General features: G+C 37.1%; 1 protein-coding gene across 3 annotated transcripts in view; it reads right to left on the reverse strand.

Annotated features, from left to right (window-relative positions):
• Nucleotides 1-18,472, reverse strand: part of USP9X (ubiquitin specific peptidase 9 X-linked) — a 237,974-nt gene that overhangs the window by 87,269 nt on the left and 132,233 nt on the right. For all 3 annotated transcript variants that reach the window (XM_056826165.1, XM_007493340.3, XM_001366516.5), the window contains exons 15-17: nt 16,349-16,436; nt 5,010-5,352; nt 3,947-4,042 (exon numbers count right to left, since the gene is read on the reverse strand). In XM_056826165.1, the coding sequence (XP_056682143.1) occupies nt 3,947-4,042; nt 5,010-5,352; nt 16,349-16,436 (527 nt within the window). The remainder of the gene's footprint in view (nt 1-3,946; nt 4,043-5,009; nt 5,353-16,348; nt 16,437-18,472) is intronic.

The raw sequence follows: 18,472 nt of genomic DNA on the forward strand, positions 1-18,472 counted from the left end.
AGTTGTTTGATCCCTAATTGGCAAGATTGGTACAGCTGCTTCAGTCCCCTCTACTTTCTCTTCCTTTGCTACAGGTTCTGTTTTTTCTGTGTTTTGGTCATTTGCTTTATTGGTATCCCTTTCCTCTTTTAGTTGTTTGACTATCTCGGCTAAATGTGACACTCATTTACTAATTCCCAGAATCATAATTGTCACATCAACTTTGGTTTCCTGGCTACAACTTTGTTTATGCAAATTTTCAGGGCACAGTATAATTGAATCATGGAATATAATACCCCAACAAATGTGGGACTGAATGAAATCAAGCGATCTAAACGAATTTTCAGCCATTGAAAGCTTTCATATAGATTTAGTAGAAAATAAATATAATCAGGAATTATGACCAAAAAAAGGGTTTAACACATGTAAAAGAATTGTCCCATCAAAGCTAGATAACCCATGGCTATAAACAGTTTCCTTGCTGTCTTGTTTCTTAGAAAGCCTCTGGCAAAGGAAAAAATGTTAAGTTTGGCCCTTTAAGAGTTGCCTCCTCTCTTCAGAATGAGTGATATTCTGATTGGCTATGGTGTTGTTGGGCAGAGTAGCTGTACTGACTAGAACACTACTTTCAAGATGGCTACCTACTACTGTCACACTGGCTTTTGAGATATACGTAGGCCCCTAACCTCCCTGAAGCCTCTTTGAAACCTCCCACTGTCCTTTTCCTCGAAGTTTTTGATAAAATAGGCTGGAAACCTGGCTGGCTTCACCAAAAACTGTTATGATTATAACAGTTGAGAGGGAGAAGGGAATAAGGGATGGTGAAGTGCAGGGAGAGAGAGATGACTGATGGTGATGGAACATCTGTTTAGCTCTCCCTCTCCCACACTACACATACAAGAGGGGTATCCCTGTGATGATGTTTGAGCAGGGATGGACAGAGACTGCTGCCCAGACAAGAGGCTTCCGTGGGTTGAGGAACAAGACTTTTCCCCAGGGCTTTGCTAGTGCCTGCTTTCCCAGAAAACCTCCTCTGAATACAGTCCTGTTGGGGATAGGGTGAATGGCTGACAGCTGAGGATTCTGCTTGACCAAAGCTTGGTAGACAGCCTTTCCCAATTTCCTCCTGGTTTCCCTTCTTTTCTTTTATACTCCAGAGACAACCTTATCTGACTGCAATTTACTCAGAAAGGGGTGGTTTATTGATCAAGGAAACAAGGGAGAGATAGGAATGAAGGATTAGGAAACTCTTAAGAGACACCCAAGCAGTTTGTGCCCTCTCTGATAAGCCAAGCTAAATGGCTATGGCTTCTGTGGTCTTTTCTTCTTTTAGCTCTAATCCCTTTACTAGACTATGCTAAAAAAGGACACTAGTGCCTTTCTTGGGAAGGCACAGGTCAGGACAGGTCTTCGGGGTGATATTCATGAGGCCTCTGGGTTGAACTCCCCTCAGCAGCAGATGTTGATATCTCTGTTGCTTTGGTAGATGCTCCAGTGATTTCAGGGAACTTTCTAATTCTTCAGTACAAGGGGAAATTGAGGCAAATCTCAGGTTTTGGGGTCCCGAGCTCAGGTTTCCCACTTCTGTCTCCCTCAGACTCCTGAGAGCAAAAGACTCACTCCTCCTTTGTTCTATTTCCCACAAGCCACCTTGTTCCTCTGTGCCACTGGGCTCTTTCCTACACTTAGCTTACTTGCCTAAATGACTGTCTAACAATCTAACAATTCCTAGATATTGCTATTTCCTGTATATCTTATATCCTTTCATAAAGCTTGCAAAAACCTCAAATCTTAAGATGTAGCATAAAACTGCCAAAAATTTACTAAAAAAAATTTTAAGATAGGAATTAGGGGCAAGAGAGATTAGTTATTTTTACTATTCCATTTTCATTTCTATTACCTCAACTTTTATACCTAGAAATATTCACTTGTCAAAGATTAAAATGTGGTGAGTATGCTCAATATGTTGGGGAAATGGATTATCAAATTAAAAAAAAATTAACAGCCAAAACAAAAAAGTTTCTAGTAAAGCTTCCCATAAATTTGGTAATTATACTTATTCTTTAAAGGTTGACTTACCCTGATCAAAAATTGGCACTGAATCCAAGACTCAAATGAATTTATTTCATGTATCCTCAAATTATAATTAATGAGGAATTTGTTATTATGATTGTCTCTCTAAGTCTATTGGGACAACCACATCAGTTTTTATATTATATTTTGAAGAACTAAGTATTAAAGAAGACCCAAAATAATTTGTCTTTATGTGGGAACACTATAAATGATCACAAATAGGAAGACTGTTAAATTAAAAAATGTTATCTGTCCAAATTGTAACAAAGCAAGGAGAAGCATTAGATATTTAATTTATTTATAGAATTCTGTCAATACTCATTTGGCTTCCATAGACCAATAACTTGATAGATAACACAGAACTCTTTACTAAGCCACTAGAATTAATTTATACAACCAGAGAGGGGAAAAAAAAAAGTACACCTATGATAGTATTGGTATAGAATACCCTCTACTTAAAAGTTTTCAAACCTAAAGGGTAAGTGTAAAATTGGTATTTTGGTAAAATTGGAAGTTTTCCTAACCAGAATGAAATGTAACTGGGAAATATTGAACAAAATGAATCAAACAAGAGGGATAATGTTAATTTGTGGTTTTCTAAGACAATAGGCAATAGTTTTGAGTTTGATACTACTGACTTAGAGCATCAGGAGGTTGTCACTTGCTAGAGCCACATTGTTAGTATATATCAGAGATTAAGATTTATCTAGCTCTCTATCCAAATATGCTATGCTGCTTCCAATTCCACTTTATGAAGAATTAGCTGTTCCAATTTATTTCCATCATGAGGTTTTTTTCATTGTTATATGTGATATGTGTCTTCTTTCATGGAAGGAGGGATATGTAAATCTATTACTGCACGACAGCTTTGGTGATAGAGATGAGCAGTGAGGGGCTATAGTAGAAACAAGACTCTCATACTCTGATATCTTGTATCTCTCACTAGTTATAAGCTGCAAAATTTTTAATTTCAATATTAGTCAAGCATAAATCACAGAATTTATATTATTAATCAGTTACCCATTCTATATCATCAATCACCTGAAATGTTTTATACTGGGCAGCAGCTTTGTGCAGCTTGGTATTATTAATTACAACATTGTTATAGATTTACCTTTGTTCTGAATTGTGAGGCATTATTAACTACCTATAGTGGTCATTTATTGTACTGTATCCATTCCCCTTCCCGCCATGTTCCCATTCCACAAAGGTAGAGAGACCTCTCCTACCCTGAAAAATGATGACAAGTGGGACAATGGGGAGAACAGGATATGAGTATTAAGGGTTCTGGCAGTCCAGGGGAATCCCCCAAACCTGTACATGCTCCTTATTCCCTTTCTGGTGTCCTCAGCTCCTGAAGACATGCCAAACATAAAACTTCCACCCGAGTTTGGCCATGCCCATTTCTCAGGATTTGTGGGCTATAAGGAGCAACGGTGGAGACTTCCCTGGAATGGGAGGTGACAAATTCCAGACTCTAATTTGCAAACCTTGATCCATAGGGCTATTGCTACTCCAACACCAATTAGGATACTCTACTAGCCCCAAAGCTACTTTATTAGTTCCCAGGCTAATCCATTAGCTTCTAGGCTAATGCATCAGCCCCAAAGCCATCTAGTTAGCCTGGAGGTTATTCTGCCACTTTAAACCTCTTCTTCAAATAAAATTCTTGCTTTTTGATTGGAGTTTGAGTCTTCCATTCTTGGGGTGAGACCAGCTAGGTGTGCTTTTCCCATAACACTGGAATAACTTATAGCAGACTATTTACTTTTTGAACTATACAGTATCAGATAAAAAACTTTTCTAAATAAAAAAATTAATGAGAAAAATAACTTTGGTAAAAGTTTTTACAAATAACACTCAATATCAATATTTAATTCCTAAATTTTCTCACCTGATTAACTTGTAACCTTGGTCCAAGATTAGTATAGATCTCCTTAAGAAGGTCAATTGCTCTGCTGGCAATGTCATCGCTTCCCTGAATCACAACCTAGTATCATAAATATGTATGTGTTAATAGATACTAAACATATAGTTTGATCAAGTTGTAAAAACCTACATAACTCTTAGTGTAGAAAAGATAAAGGGATAAAAATTATTTATTTCACCTACAATATCTCTGATAATCTGGTGGATTTTTAGGTTTTGTTTGAATTTAAATAACACCCTCAGTCAATTATGTAAAATAAGAATCATTTAAAATGCACTTACGTATAGAAAAGACATGGTTTACTTAACCACATTAAATTAGGGGAAAAAACACTCCTTTGCTTTTACAGTTATGAATGTCTTGGTAGCCAAGTGTTCAGTTCATGTAGTGATTGAAATCAACTCTTAAAGAAGAACAAATAAGAAACTACATAGAGGTTTGGCATGAATAATCTATTTAGTATTCTGAGAGTGTCACCTGTATTTCTTTATCATATAGTCTTTTAAATAGTTTCTAACTTAAAAGATGATTAAACTTTACCTGAATAAAACTTCTGTCTTAATTTTCATGGGTTTCTAAAAAGGAACTTTAACAATAAAAGCTTATGATAGCAGATTGAATACTAATGATAAGATCTGTTCAAAGTTCTACTTTCTAAGAAAACAAAATGGTTAACATTTAACAGGATACAGAATTAAATACTTTAAAAATTGGCTACTTTGAAAGTGATTGAAGACAGAAAGGGGCAAGTATTTCAAACCTTAAAGTGCATATGTGTAAAAATGAAGATCTATGTGAATGGAAAACAACTTTGGCATCTCTGGCCAATTATGGTAATAAACAGCAAATCGGGAAAATTACTGCAGGTCCAAAGCAAAAGTAAATGAAATAAGAAAATAACAGCTCAGCATAGGCACAAATTTAGGCAGAAGTATTTGTCAACATTTTATTTTCTTAGCTATACAGAAAATAGTACAATAGACAAAAATGTTATGAATGCTGTATTCACTTATAATTCTACACTTACCCTCCAAAGATAATCTAAACCGATCAATTCTAAATCATCCATCATATAGGCTCGCCGTTTTGCTACTAGTTTCCCTTCTCGACAGTTCACAGCTTTGAAGAAACGCTCAAAACATTTCATTCCATTTTCTGTTAATAGGGAAGGATCGAGCTGAAGCACATTATTTTCAAAAAAATCCTTATTAATGTCAGGATCAAGGTCTGGTTCATCTCCCATCAACTTGGAATACCACTTAAAACAGGCTTCACGATCACAAAGATAAACTGCATTTTCAGCTAAACATTTCCAAATTTGCTTTGCCTGAGGAGCACATAGCCATAGTTGACCATCCTTCAACAAAAATCTTGAAAAAAGACAAAAAACTAGGAATTAATATTAAAACTAGGAATACATGACAAAGTCTGAGACGAAAGAGTATCAGATAAATACATTGAGGAGAGTCAGAAAGGACTAGACATTTATGTAGAACCTGAGACATGTCAGGCACAGTACTAAGTACTTCATAAATATAATTTATTATCCCAAATTTACAGCTGAGAAAACTGAGGCATGGTGACTTGTCCAGGGTAATATAGCTACTATATATGTATGAGGCTGGATCCAACTTCAGGTTTAGTGTTCAATCCACTATGACACTTAGGTGTCAACTGCCTACACCATCAGTCACAATGTTATTTCAAATGTAACTTCAATGGTCATTTATTCAAAATAGAATTGATTAAAAGAAATTGCGACTATCCTAGAATATAGATAGAAAAATTTCCCCTAAATTCAGCTAACATTTATTGAGCATGTGCACTATATATATACTATATTGTGTACTCTCTTCGGAAAAACATGTAAGAATATGAAATTAAGCAATGAAAGAATTTTCCTCCTTTGGCTTTCTAGCCTTTGAATTAAAAAGATTTTGTTTTATTATAGCACAATTGAAAACTCAATAAAAGTATTTTCCAAATAATTAAAAGATTCAGAACAGGGTTTCAATTACCTAAATGTTGTCTTACATATAGTGGGAATATTCAATAAAGAACTGTTAAATGAATTATTACCAACATAACATAGAAATACTTTAACTAGTCTTGATTAAAAATTCCTTTAAAGAATTCTTAACTTTTCCTGGCTTTCTAAATCTAGTATTTGAAATATATATATATGTATATATATATATATAAAATTATATAAATAATTCAACCTTTTCTTGAGAACTAAAGATCATAATAAATCAGTTGCCATATTGTTAAGAGATTGCAATGGTCCCAGGTAGCTCTGGGATGGAGAATTTGGCTGTAAATGCTCTCTTGCCCCTAACCACTCCCTTCTATTACTCCTTACCCAATTGTAGTCTGAATACTCCAAGAATTATGTTATCTAGAAATCCAGATAACAAAGCTAGTTAAACCAATAGGCTTAATTAGTACACAAATAAAAATGAACAAATTTTGTCTAAGATCTGAGGAGTTCTGATGCTGGCCTGCAAGTCAACCACATGACCTTTATAACAAAAGTCCACCTCTCTCTCCTCATTCATTTTACTTATTATTTTTTTTTTAACTTTTATATATCGTTGGAAGGCCTATAACTCAGAGATAAAGAAAAGTACAAAACATTTATAAGCAGCTCTTCTGGTGGTAGAAAAACCTGGAAATTAGGACTGTAGAATGGCTGAATAAGTTCTGTTATAGGAATGTGATTAAGTTTTACTGTGAATTAGTTGTTTTTAAAAAGGCATGGAGGAGGGGGAGACAGCTGGGTGGCTTAGTGACTGAGAGGCAGGCCTGGAAGATGGGAAGTCCTAGATTCAAATCTGGATTCAGACACTTCCTAGTTGTGTGACCCTGGGCAAATCACTGAACTCCCATTGCCTTTACCTCTCTCCTGCTTTGAAACCAATATAGTATTGATTCTAAGACAAAAGGTTAGGGTTTAAAAAAAAATAAAAGCATGGAGGAACAGCTAAGTGGTTCAATGGATAGAGTGACAGGCAGCATCCTGGGTTCACATCAAGCTCCAGAAGTTTTCCAGCATTGTGCCCCTGAGCAAGTCACTTAACCCCTTTTTCTGCCTTGGAATATCTGATATTCAGGATCAATTCTAAGATAGGAAGAAAATGGTAAAAAAAAAAGAAAAGAAAGAAAGAAAGAAATGGAAACACTATTAAATGATTTGGGGTGAAGTGAGCAGAAATAGAATAATTTAGATTCTTTTTTTTTTTAAACCCTTACCTTCCATCTTGGAGTCAGTACTGTGTATTGGCTCCAAGGCAGAAGAGTGGTAAGGGCTAAGCAATGGGGGTCAAGTGACTTGCCCAGGGTCACACAGCTGGGAAGCATCTGAGGCCAGATTTGAACCTAGGACCTCCCATCTCTAGGGCTAGCTCTCAATCCACTGAGCTACCCAGCTGCCCCCAACAATTTAGATTCTAACATCAATATTATCAAAATGAATAATATTGACTTTTATGAATGAATAAAAAATGAAGCGTGTAGAACTATAATCAATTCAATGACCTTTCATGATTTTCCATATCATGAGAAAATATGCCCTCCATTACAAACCGGTGAAAGATTTAAGGTACTGACTGAAACAAGTATTTTTTTGTGTAGTCAATAGGTGACCAATTTACTTTGCCTGACTACACATATCTGTTAAAAGAAATTTTCTTTTTTGTTTGTTCATTTGTTGAAATAGGGTAGAGTGGAGAAGGGAGAAAGAAAATAAATTTGTTAATCCCCCCTCTCAAAAGATGGGAAAGTAGACATATAGGTTATTAGTAGTTGAAATTAATTATATATTAATAATAATAATTCTATTGGTATTTACTATACAGTTTCAGATTTCTCCTGCATAAATAATCACATTATGAGGAAATGAATCGATAATCTTAAACTAGTTCAGCACATATGATTTTGGACTGCGTAAATGAGGAATTATGTATATTTCTAATCACATCTGAGTTCAAAATGGCAAATGAATACATGAAAAAGAATAACAACAGAAACAAACAAAACTATGAGTGTTATTCTGAATTAATTTCTCATTGACTAAAAATCTTATTCTGGGATATAGCAAGATAAAAAGGAAAAATCTTGGACTTTTGACATTTCTGAAAGATTTTAACATAATCTGATTTTTAAAAAACTAGCTAATTAGGTAACAAGCTACCCTATGTACAGAATTTTCAAGCCCCTTTATAATCCAGTTTTCAAAAAAATGTAATTTTATTGGGAAGGGCAAAGGAGGCCAGCCACAATTCAGTCATTGGAATGTCAGTTTCCAAACTACTTAGTACACATGGAAGAATTTAATCCTCTTTATCCTGACCTAGTTCCCTAACAAGACAAACTGTATTATCTTCCTATAAGGCATGACTAGTAAAAAAAATAATAATAATAACACCACACCCACAAAACACATTTTTCCTCCTAATGTGAATATAGGAATATGGGACCAAACTAAAAGTCTCCTAAACTCTTATTTTCCTAATTTTAATAAACTTGAATCATAAGAAATATAGTTTAGCAAGAATATTCTCTGATAGGCAAATTCTCCTGAAAAAAATTATTTTGAAAGATTGCCTAAACCAAAGCAGTTAAGATTTTATCATCAAAGACTCACGTTAGAATCCAACATCTTTCCATCTAAAAAATTGTGATTCAGACAGGTTCTGCTCTGAAACAGATGACAGGAGTCTGTTGAGTATAACACGGGTGAGGATCTTTCCAGCAGTGGAGAGTAGTGAGATGCCTCTGTAGTTGTCACAGGCTGCTCGTGAGCCTTTGTTCTTGTATAGGGCTACAATGGAGGCATCTCTGAGTTCTGGGGGCATGTCTTCCTCTTCCCATATGCTAGTCAGCACTATGTGGAATGCTTGGAGCGCCTTTCCATTTAAGGCCTTGTACACCTCGGTTGGGATCCCGTCTTTACCGAGTGCCTTGCCTGCACTCATTTGTTTAATGGCTTTTTGGACTTCCTCTATTGAAGGAAGGCCGTCGAGTTGTTCAATGGTGTGGTTTTGGGGAATCTGGTCAAGGGTGCTTTGGTCGACTGAAGAGGGTTGGTTGGGAAGCTGACCTAAGTGTTCTTTCCACCTGTTGCTGATGCCTTTTTTATCTTTTATGAGAGTGTCATCGTCAGAGGATAGCAAGGGAGTGGTGGTGGGTTTTAAAGGCCCATAGACAGTCTTGAGAGCACTGAAAAATTGTTTGTAGTTTTTCATATCAGCAAAACGCTGGATTTCTTCTGCCTTTTTTTCCCACCATTGGTCTTGCATCTTCCTGATCTCACGCTGCGCCGTGGATTGGAGAGACGTGAATCTGTCCTTTTTAGGAGCAGAGTTTGGGTTATTTTACCACTCCATAAAGGTTTTGTTCTTTTTGCTCAATAGGTCTTCAATAGCAGTGTTGTTCTCATTGAACCAGTCCTGGTGGCTGCGTTGTTTGGGGCCTCGGACTGCCTTTGATGTTTCCTTCACTGCATCTCTGAACTGGTTCCATTTCTCGGTTGAGCTTCCAGTGAGTGGTCCCTTGGCAGACAGCTTGTCGTCCAGGCAGAACTGGAATGTTTGCAAATAAGATGGATCTCTAAGACAACTCACGTTGTAAAATGTGCAAACTTTCTGGGCGCATTTTGGATGGCGAGGCTCAATGAGCATTTGAAGAGTCGCTCTAACCAATCGGTGGTCTGTCCAGCATTCAGCTTCTCTCATGGCTCTGGTGATCTGCACATCCTGGATGTCTCGCCAGTGTACAATGATGTAGTCAATGAGATGCCACTGTTTTGATTGTGGGTACACCCACGTTGTTTTATATTTGTTCGCCATTCTGAACACAGTATTCGTGATGGTGAGTTCCAACTCTGAGCATTTGCTGAGCAGCAGTAGGCCATTGTTGTTCATTTTGCCCACGCCGTGTTTGCCGAGCACTCCTTTCCATCTTTCATGGTCCTGGCCAATGCGGGCGTTGAAGTCTCCCAGTAGTATCAGCTCGTCATTGGTGGGCACTGAGTGCAGGATGGCACTCAGGTCAGAGTAGAACTGCTCGATGGTCTCCTCTGTGCTGGTCAATGTTGGGGCATATGCACTGATGATTGTGGCATACCGGTCTTTGCTGAGGGGCAAACGGATCTTCATGAGCCTCTCGCTGATGCCCACAGGCAAGTCTGGCAGCTGTTTGAGCAAACTGGTCTTGATAGCCAGGCCAACACTGTGGATTCTGCCTTCATTTGAGGCTCTACCTTTCCAGAAGAAGGTATATCCAGTGGTAGGTTCGCTGAGTGATCCTTCTTCTGGTAAGCGTGTTTCGCTTAGGGCTGCGATGTCAATGTTATATCGCGCCAGTTCTTTATTGATTAATGCTGTTCTTCTCTCAGGTCTTGGGGTATTCTCTCTATCAAGTAATGTTCTGATGTTCCATGCTCCTAGTAGGAGTTTCTTTGTATTTTGTTTCTTTTGATTTTGACCACTTAAAGGGATGACCTGCTAGCCGCGGTGTGCTGACCGGGTGTTTGTAGGGCAGGCAATGTTTGGGACACCTTTTCTAGTCCCCTCCCTTGATTAGGGTGAGCAGTGCTGTCTTAGAGAGGGCTGCTCAGTCACCCAGGATGCTGCCGAATGTCCCTGCTGCCCTACAGGGCCGAGCGACCACTGGTCCATGGGCTGCCTACGTGCAGGATCGTGACTACAACTGCCAGTGGTCACCTCCACCTGTTGCGTCGCCATCCCCCCATCGCCGCAGGTATTGAAGTGGGTAGACGGGGTTAGGATAGATGAGTGTGCACAAAGACACTTGTGCATGAAAGAGATTTAAGTGGAAAAGTCGATGCACAGAGACAGTCCCACTCTCTGCATTCCTATAAGACAACCTCCATATTTAGAATGTACTTCCCTGATAACTGACACTGAACTCTTACATGACTTCAAAACTCATTTTAGGTACCATTTGCTTCTTCTATGTCACATTCCCTAATTTCTTCAATATGTTCTCAGACTTTCTCACAGCTCTCTATGATTTTTTCCTTCCCTCATCTTTCTTTACCTAATATTTATTTTTGTATCCCTTGAGAAGCATGTTAGGGTCCTCAAGAGTGGGAACTTTTTAATTTTTATCTTAATATGTCCAAAATGTAGTATAATGTAAGCAACTATGATTAATAAAAGCATATTGAATTGAAATGGAAGTGAATGTGTCTGGGGGAAATGATGTTTGTAAAAAAAAAAAAGACAGCATAAAAATGGCTGATGTTAAAATTAAAACAAAACTCTTATCTACCACCTTAGAATCCATACTGTGTATTAATTCCAACGCAGAAGAGCAGTAAGGGCTAGGCAATTGGGGTTAAGTGACTTGCCCAGGGTCACAAAGCCAGGAATTATCCAAGGCCAGATTTGAATATAAGACCTCCTGTTGCAGGCCACCTAGCTGCCCCCCTCAGGTAGGAAAACATAAACCAATCATTGAATTTTATTTTTTTCCTAAGGATATAGATTAAAATCTGTGTGTTCTTGGTGTTAAAAAATTAATTTCATATTTTAAGTGTAGGATTTCATTGTAGAATAAATTTCTGTTACAAGGTATTTTGTACCATACCTCCCCACCCCCAAGGAAAATACTGAATTAGTAATTATGTGACCAAGTTGTTCCTCTTTTCTCAGTCTGTCTAGAGCTAAGTCATTCAAAACATAAGGCATACCTCTGTGATCTGTAGAATTGTTAGATGAGATCCTGTGTCGTCTAGATAAAATTCAGTAGGTTGGGGGTGGGAGGGTTGGGGTGGAAAGGGGGAGAAAGGGAGGATGGTGAGATGGGCTGTCTGAGCAGCAAGGTGGAGAAAAATGCAAGAGATATTAGAGGAATGGAAATGGTGAAATTAGACAATTGTTTATTGGGAGTAAAGTAAATGAGGACTCAAAGATAGAAGGATGGTAGAAGTGGATGCAATGGAAATTACAGCAATACCTTTTTCCTAAGGCTGGAGAAAACATGAGAATGTACAAGAGTGAGAGAGAGAGAGAGAGAGAGAGAGAGAGAGAGAGAGAGAGAGAGAGAGATTTGTAAAATCATATTTAAAAATATATTCTCGGATGAGAAACTCTAGAAATTTTAATAGTAAAGCACGCTGAAGGAACACTGAGTGAAGATCTAAGATAGGATCAGAAGTGATACTGGCATCAAGACTACATGAAAAAAAAAGGAGTCTGGGAAACAGATCACAATTAGGCATTAAAATAAGTGAGTACTGATAGGAAATTCCTGTGAGTTGCCCCAAAAGTTATAAAAATTGTATACTCTTTGACCCAGCAATACCACTCTTAGGTCTGTTTCTCAAGGTTATTAGGGAAAAAGGAAAAGAACCTATGTGCACAAAAATATTTATAGAGGCTTTCTTTGTGGTGGTAAAGAAATGGAAATTGAGAAACAGATGAATAAGTTGAGGTATGTAACTATGATGGAATATTATAGTGCTGTAAGAAATGACAAGTGACTGACTTTAGAAAAACAAAGACTTGCTTGAAATAATGAGTGAAACAAATAGAACCAAAAGAAAGTTGCATAGTGTAATAGTAATACTGTTCAAAGAGTAACTGTGAATGACTAAGTTCTTCTAAGTAATATGAGTATTTATTTATTCATTCATTTATTTATTTTTGTAAGCCCTCACCTTTTCACTTGGAATCAATACTGTGTATTGGTTCTAAGGCAGAAGAGTGGTAAGGGTTAGGTAATGGGAGTTAAATGACTTGCCCAGGGTCACACAACTAGGAAATGTCTAAGGCTAGATTTGAACTCAGGACCTCCCATCTCTGGGCCTGGCTCTCAATCCACTGAACCACCCCAGCTGTCCTGGTAATATGACTATTTAAATGAACTATAATAGACTTATGAAAGTCAAGGCACCTATTTCCAGAGAAAGAGCTAATATATGGTAGTATAGTTTTCCTTCCTTTCATCCACCCACCCACCGAACTATATTTGTGTCAAATGCCAGCTTTTCCTTGTGGGGATTGGGAGAGAGGGAGATATTTCAGAACTCAAAAATTAAAATAAATAAATTAAATAAGAAAATTTCAATAAGTCAGACACCACCTAGGATTCTTGTCTTTCTGACCAGGAAAGAACAGCTAACCTTGTGGACTTGTCTAATCTCCTATAAAAGGTAAAGAAAACCAGTGAGGCAGAATTTCTGTTCTTGATTGGATTTTAACCTGTAAGGAAAGGGGAAGTAATAAAAGAAACAAAAATGATGAAAACTCTCGGAAAGGAGTATTCCAAAATTAGAAAAGAATAGTGTCAGGAATACTAAGTATCAAAATGAGCTGTGCCTAAACAAAGTCAAGGTCAACAAAAGGGTTAATTTTAGTTATAATGGCAAAATAAGATCAAGACTGCAGAACTCAAACTCAAACCACAACTCAAAGTGGATGGAATTATGATAATATATGACAGAAAAAAAAAAGATGGAAAATTTACATCTATTCTGGTAAATTATTATTGAATAAGAAATAACAAAAAAAAATCTCAATAGAACTATGTGCTAGGATACAAGAGAATTGGCAGATGTGAGCAAAGACACTTAGTGATCTTTAAGGAAAAGCTGTAGAAAACTAGTTAAAGGATTAGAGAAAGGGAAATACTCAAAACTGGTTGGAGAAAGGGGGAAAGTTGGAGGAACAGAATCGGGAGAAGGGTAAGAGGAAGAGAACAGAGTTTACAAATTATAGGCCACAGATCATGACTTTAATTACATGTAAAAAACCTAGAATGCACCACTAAATGGATAATGAATAGCTAGAAATCAAAGAAGTTATCAGAAACATGACTTCATCTAGAATAGATCATTTCAGACTGATTTTATTTTCATTTATGACAAGTGTTCAGAGCCTGGGAGAAAAGAGGAATTTTGGAGATAGTTTACCTAAATTTCAGCAAAGCACAGACTTTTCAGGAAAAGAAGAAAAGATAAGGGCCAAATGATAAAATACTCAAGAGATTCAGAACTGGTTAACTGACTGGAACCAAAGAGTAGGTTTAAACGAGTTGACTATGATATTGTTTTATATGTAGTAGGACAGGGGTCCCCAAACTGCCACCACTGCACTTCCAGAAGCGGAACCTCTTTCACTGCTGGTCAGTGAGAGGAGCACTGCATGTGGCGGCACCGTAAAGCACTACTTCCGGTGACATTAATTCTTTGCAGGGCACCTTGTTCTGAGAGTAACTGAATGAGAACAAGACGCTGAGCAAAGGATCATGTGGCTGCACAATGGAAGGCATCAGCAAGGTGAGCGGCAATCTGGGGAGGGGATTTCGCACTGTGTATTCGGCTGCCCGGTATAGTGGTAGTGATGATGGGCCTGTGCAAGGTGTGAGTGGCCCATCACAGTCAGCGCTGCAGCCTCCATTATCCCAGACAGCGGTATACAGATTTAGTCATAGTTTTTTTTTATAGTTTGGCCCCCCCAAAGTCTTAGGGACAGTGAACTGGCTGGCCCCCTGTGTAAAGTTTGGGGACCCCTGCAGTAGGACCTTAAAAAAGTTAGTTGAAATAAAATGACCTTGGACAGTCACTAGGTGTGCTCCAGGGATATGTTTGGTGCTGAAGAGTTTAACTTAAAAATAACAAAAACAGGGGGCAGCTGGGTAGCTCAGTGGATTGAGAGCCAGGCCTAGAGAAGGGAGGTCCTAGGTTCAAATCTGACCTCAGCCACTTCCCAACTGTGTGACCCTGGGCAAGTCACTTGACCCCCATTGCCTAGCCCTTACCACTCTTCTGCCTTGGAGCCAATACACAGTACTGACTCCAAGATGGAAGGTAAGGGTTTTAAAAAAAAAAAAAACAGCGCCTTAGCTGTCCTTCAGAACTGAAATGCTCTCATTTCCTTACCTCTCATTTTAAGAAGCACTAACTTTAAGACTCAATTTGAGTGCTGCCATCTATAGAGTACCTATTTCAGATGTTTCAGTGGGTACTATCTTTCCCTCTAAAGTTACTTACCACCTATCAGATATACGTGTTCTATCTAGTAGAATAAGTTCCTTGAGATTGGGTACCATTTTTGCTTTTTACCTTGTATTTCCAGGCCTTGGAGTACCTGGCACATAAGAAATACTTAATAAATGCTCTTTGATGGACTGACTGAACTAGGGCAGTCTTTGAATATGCAGGAGATATTTTTAAAAATTTCCTGAATTTCATTCAGCAGTAATAATTCATTCCATTTTCTTTAAAAGCTATTTCTCTTAAACTAGTTTCTGTTGTTTTATTTTATTATATTTACTGTATTATTTGTGATTCCTTTCGGAAACAAGAAAACAAATCTCAAATAAGAAAATATGGAAGTTAAACTATGCCATGACTTAAGCATGCAGTAGTGTTTTTCATTTAAGTAGAACAATAGGAGTGAAAAAAATTATCTTTAATCTGTAATATGTTAAGATAGTATAATAGCATTTTATTATAAAAAGATGTATATAACAATTTAGCTATATATTAAAGAGTACGACACACAAATTTGATACATTAATATAGCATGAAATAATGCCGTGCTAACATTTTGTTTGGCAAATAATTCTTTAAAATTTTGGTTATTCCTAAAAAAACTAGCATTTCTTTTAGAGATTTTCTGAAGTCCACAGAATCAGAGTATAATAGTTGGAAAGGATTATAGAGTGATGATAAGAAATCTATATCTGCAGACATGATGATCTGGAACTCTATTTTTTATTTTTAGCACCAAACTTCCCCTCAATCAAGATTCTTGTGTTTTTATCCACTTGCATTTAAATGTTTTAAAGGTGAAACAACTTATTAAATATTAACATTTTATTTTTTAGACCCACTCAGTTTACAATGAATCAAATAATCAAAGGCATAGTTAAGCCAATAAACAAGAATCATACAATAAGAATGCCTGAGAAGGAAATTTCCCCAACAAAAAAACATAGAAACAGAAGCATGACAAGAAATCGAACACCTAAAAGGCTATATTGCTCCTCAAATTCTTATCTATTAACTATGACAAGAATTATTTCTTCAACTGATATGCATAGGAATGTTCTGGTTAAAACATTATCATTAATTAAAAATTAATGTTCTCAAATTAATCCCACTCTTATCATGTACTTGAAAGCGAAAAATGAGCAATTACAGTAGACACATTTTGAAGGAACAATGTAAACATTTAACTGTAAAAGATACAAAGATTTCTGTGGGACACTTAAATTCTAATGTGGGAAAAAGACACATGTTAACCTACTCAAGATCCATGATATGCTAATTAGTTGATTCCCTATTTCTTATCTGTCTTTCAAAGAAAGCAAAACTAGTAATTTAAAACCAACCTTAGGAAATTAAGTCGCTCTTGGACTTCTTGCACATGACTATATCTACTTCCTGGTCTTACAGTTTGTGGATCATATTCTCCATGCTCTGCAAATCAAGAAAATCATGTATTATACACTTACATCCAAATATAACAATACTGTATTGAAAAGAAAAGTTTCAATCTATCTACTAATGCCCAAAGATGGTATATTGATAATCTATATTCCATTCCTATGGCAACTTATCTTTTTTCTCTAGGCAGCAGCAATACATTAAAACCAAATATGTGCAATTTAATTTGGATAAATCTGAGGTTTAAAAATCCAATCACACTGGAATGTGGTGACCTGGCTTCAAAACAATTATGTAAGAGTAACAATAAGATATGATAGAAAGACTCTTTCTAGAAATTCCCTCCTCAGTAGATTTTTAATGACATGCATTTCCTGGATTCTCATCCTTCCTGTCTAAACACTTTAGTCTCCTTTGAAGGGCATTCATGTCATGGTCATTAATTGCTGGTGTCTCCCAATTAACTGTCCTAGTTCTTTTTCTTTTTTTCTATACTCTTGCATCTTGTGAATTTATCTACTCCCATGGGTTGAATCATTATCTCAATGCTGATGGCCATCAGACATTTAATATTCAGTCCTAGTCTCTCTTGAGCTCTAGTCTTGTAACACCAAGTGCTACTGGAAATTTACAACTGCATATTAAGGTTGACAACTAAGACAACAACCTCTGCCCCCCCCCCAAAACCCACAACTCAAAATAGTTAAAAGAGAAATTATTACTTTTACACAAACACTCACTCACTCTGCCCTTCTCCCAAAATTTGATTTTCTGAACACAATCATCTTTCAAGTCATTCATGTCTGCAACATCAGTGTGTCATTCTCAATTCCATGTCCAAATCATATGCTCAATTTTGTTGTATCTATCTCTATATCATGTCAAATCCATTCCCTTCTTTTTTCTCAGACAACTAGCACACCATGCCCTCATTCCCTTTTGCCTGGACTACTGAAATAGTCTCTTAAATGGTCTCCCTGTTACAAAACTCCCCATTCAAATCCATCCTCTACAAGACTAACAAAATGATTTTCCTACAGTGCATGTCTTACCACATCACATGCCTGTTTAATAAACTTCAGTGGTTCTCAACATTACTTCTGGAATCAAGCAAATACTATGCTGTGTGGCACTCAAAATTTCACAACCTATCCTCCTCCTTTATTTTTAGCCTCTCATACATTCTGTAGTCCAGCGCAAACTGACTTTCTTGCTATTATCCATGGAGGGGCACTATTTGTCATCTCTGTGTCTTCGCATAAACTATTTTATCCTCCATGCATGAGTGAATCTCTTCCTCTTAGAATCCTTAGTCTCCCTTCAGGATTAAGCTCAACTGCTATTTTTTGCATGAAGCTTTTCCTGGTCACCCCGGCTAGTTGACAACAATATGTATCTTTTTGGGTGTGTTCTATGACACCTATATTCATACACATTGTCACCAACATTGGAATGTAATCTCATTGAGTGGTAGGAATCTTTTCATTTCTTAAAAAATCACCAGCACCTAGTATCATGCCTAACTGAAACCAGATTCTGAACATATGATTACCAATCAATCTTTTTTTGCTCTGGCTATTCTTCTTAATGCTGATTCCTTTACTAGAACTTTTTCTATTCTGAACTTTTCTATTACTGTTGAGGGTACCAACTTCCTTCCATTCATTAAGGCATAAAACCAACGGATCATCCTTGACTTCATCGTCGTCACTATTCTTACCCCCTCTCATCCAAATCAGTTGTCAAATACTGTTATTTCTACCTTTTTATCATCTCTTGAATATGCCCTTTTCCCTCCTCTGACATTGCTACAATGCTAGTTTGCAGGCCCATATTCCCTAATACCTTTATTATAATAACTGCCAGCAAGCTGGTCTTCCTACTTCAAGTTTTTCCCCACTGCAATGATCTTTCATTCAGCTATCAAATTAATCAGCTTAAAATGCAGCTCTGACCACGTTGTTCTCAATTCAACAAACTCTGTTGGTTTGCTAAGACCTCCAGGATCAATAAAATCCTGTTTGGCATTCAAAATTCCTCATTAAATTTCATCCCCCATCCCTCCAGTT

Source organism: Monodelphis domestica, chromosome 4 (genome assembly GCF_027887165.1).
Source record: "Monodelphis domestica isolate mMonDom1 chromosome 4, mMonDom1.pri, whole genome shotgun sequence".
NCBI classification, from domain to species: Eukaryota; Metazoa; Chordata; class Mammalia; order Didelphimorphia; family Didelphidae; genus Monodelphis; species Monodelphis domestica.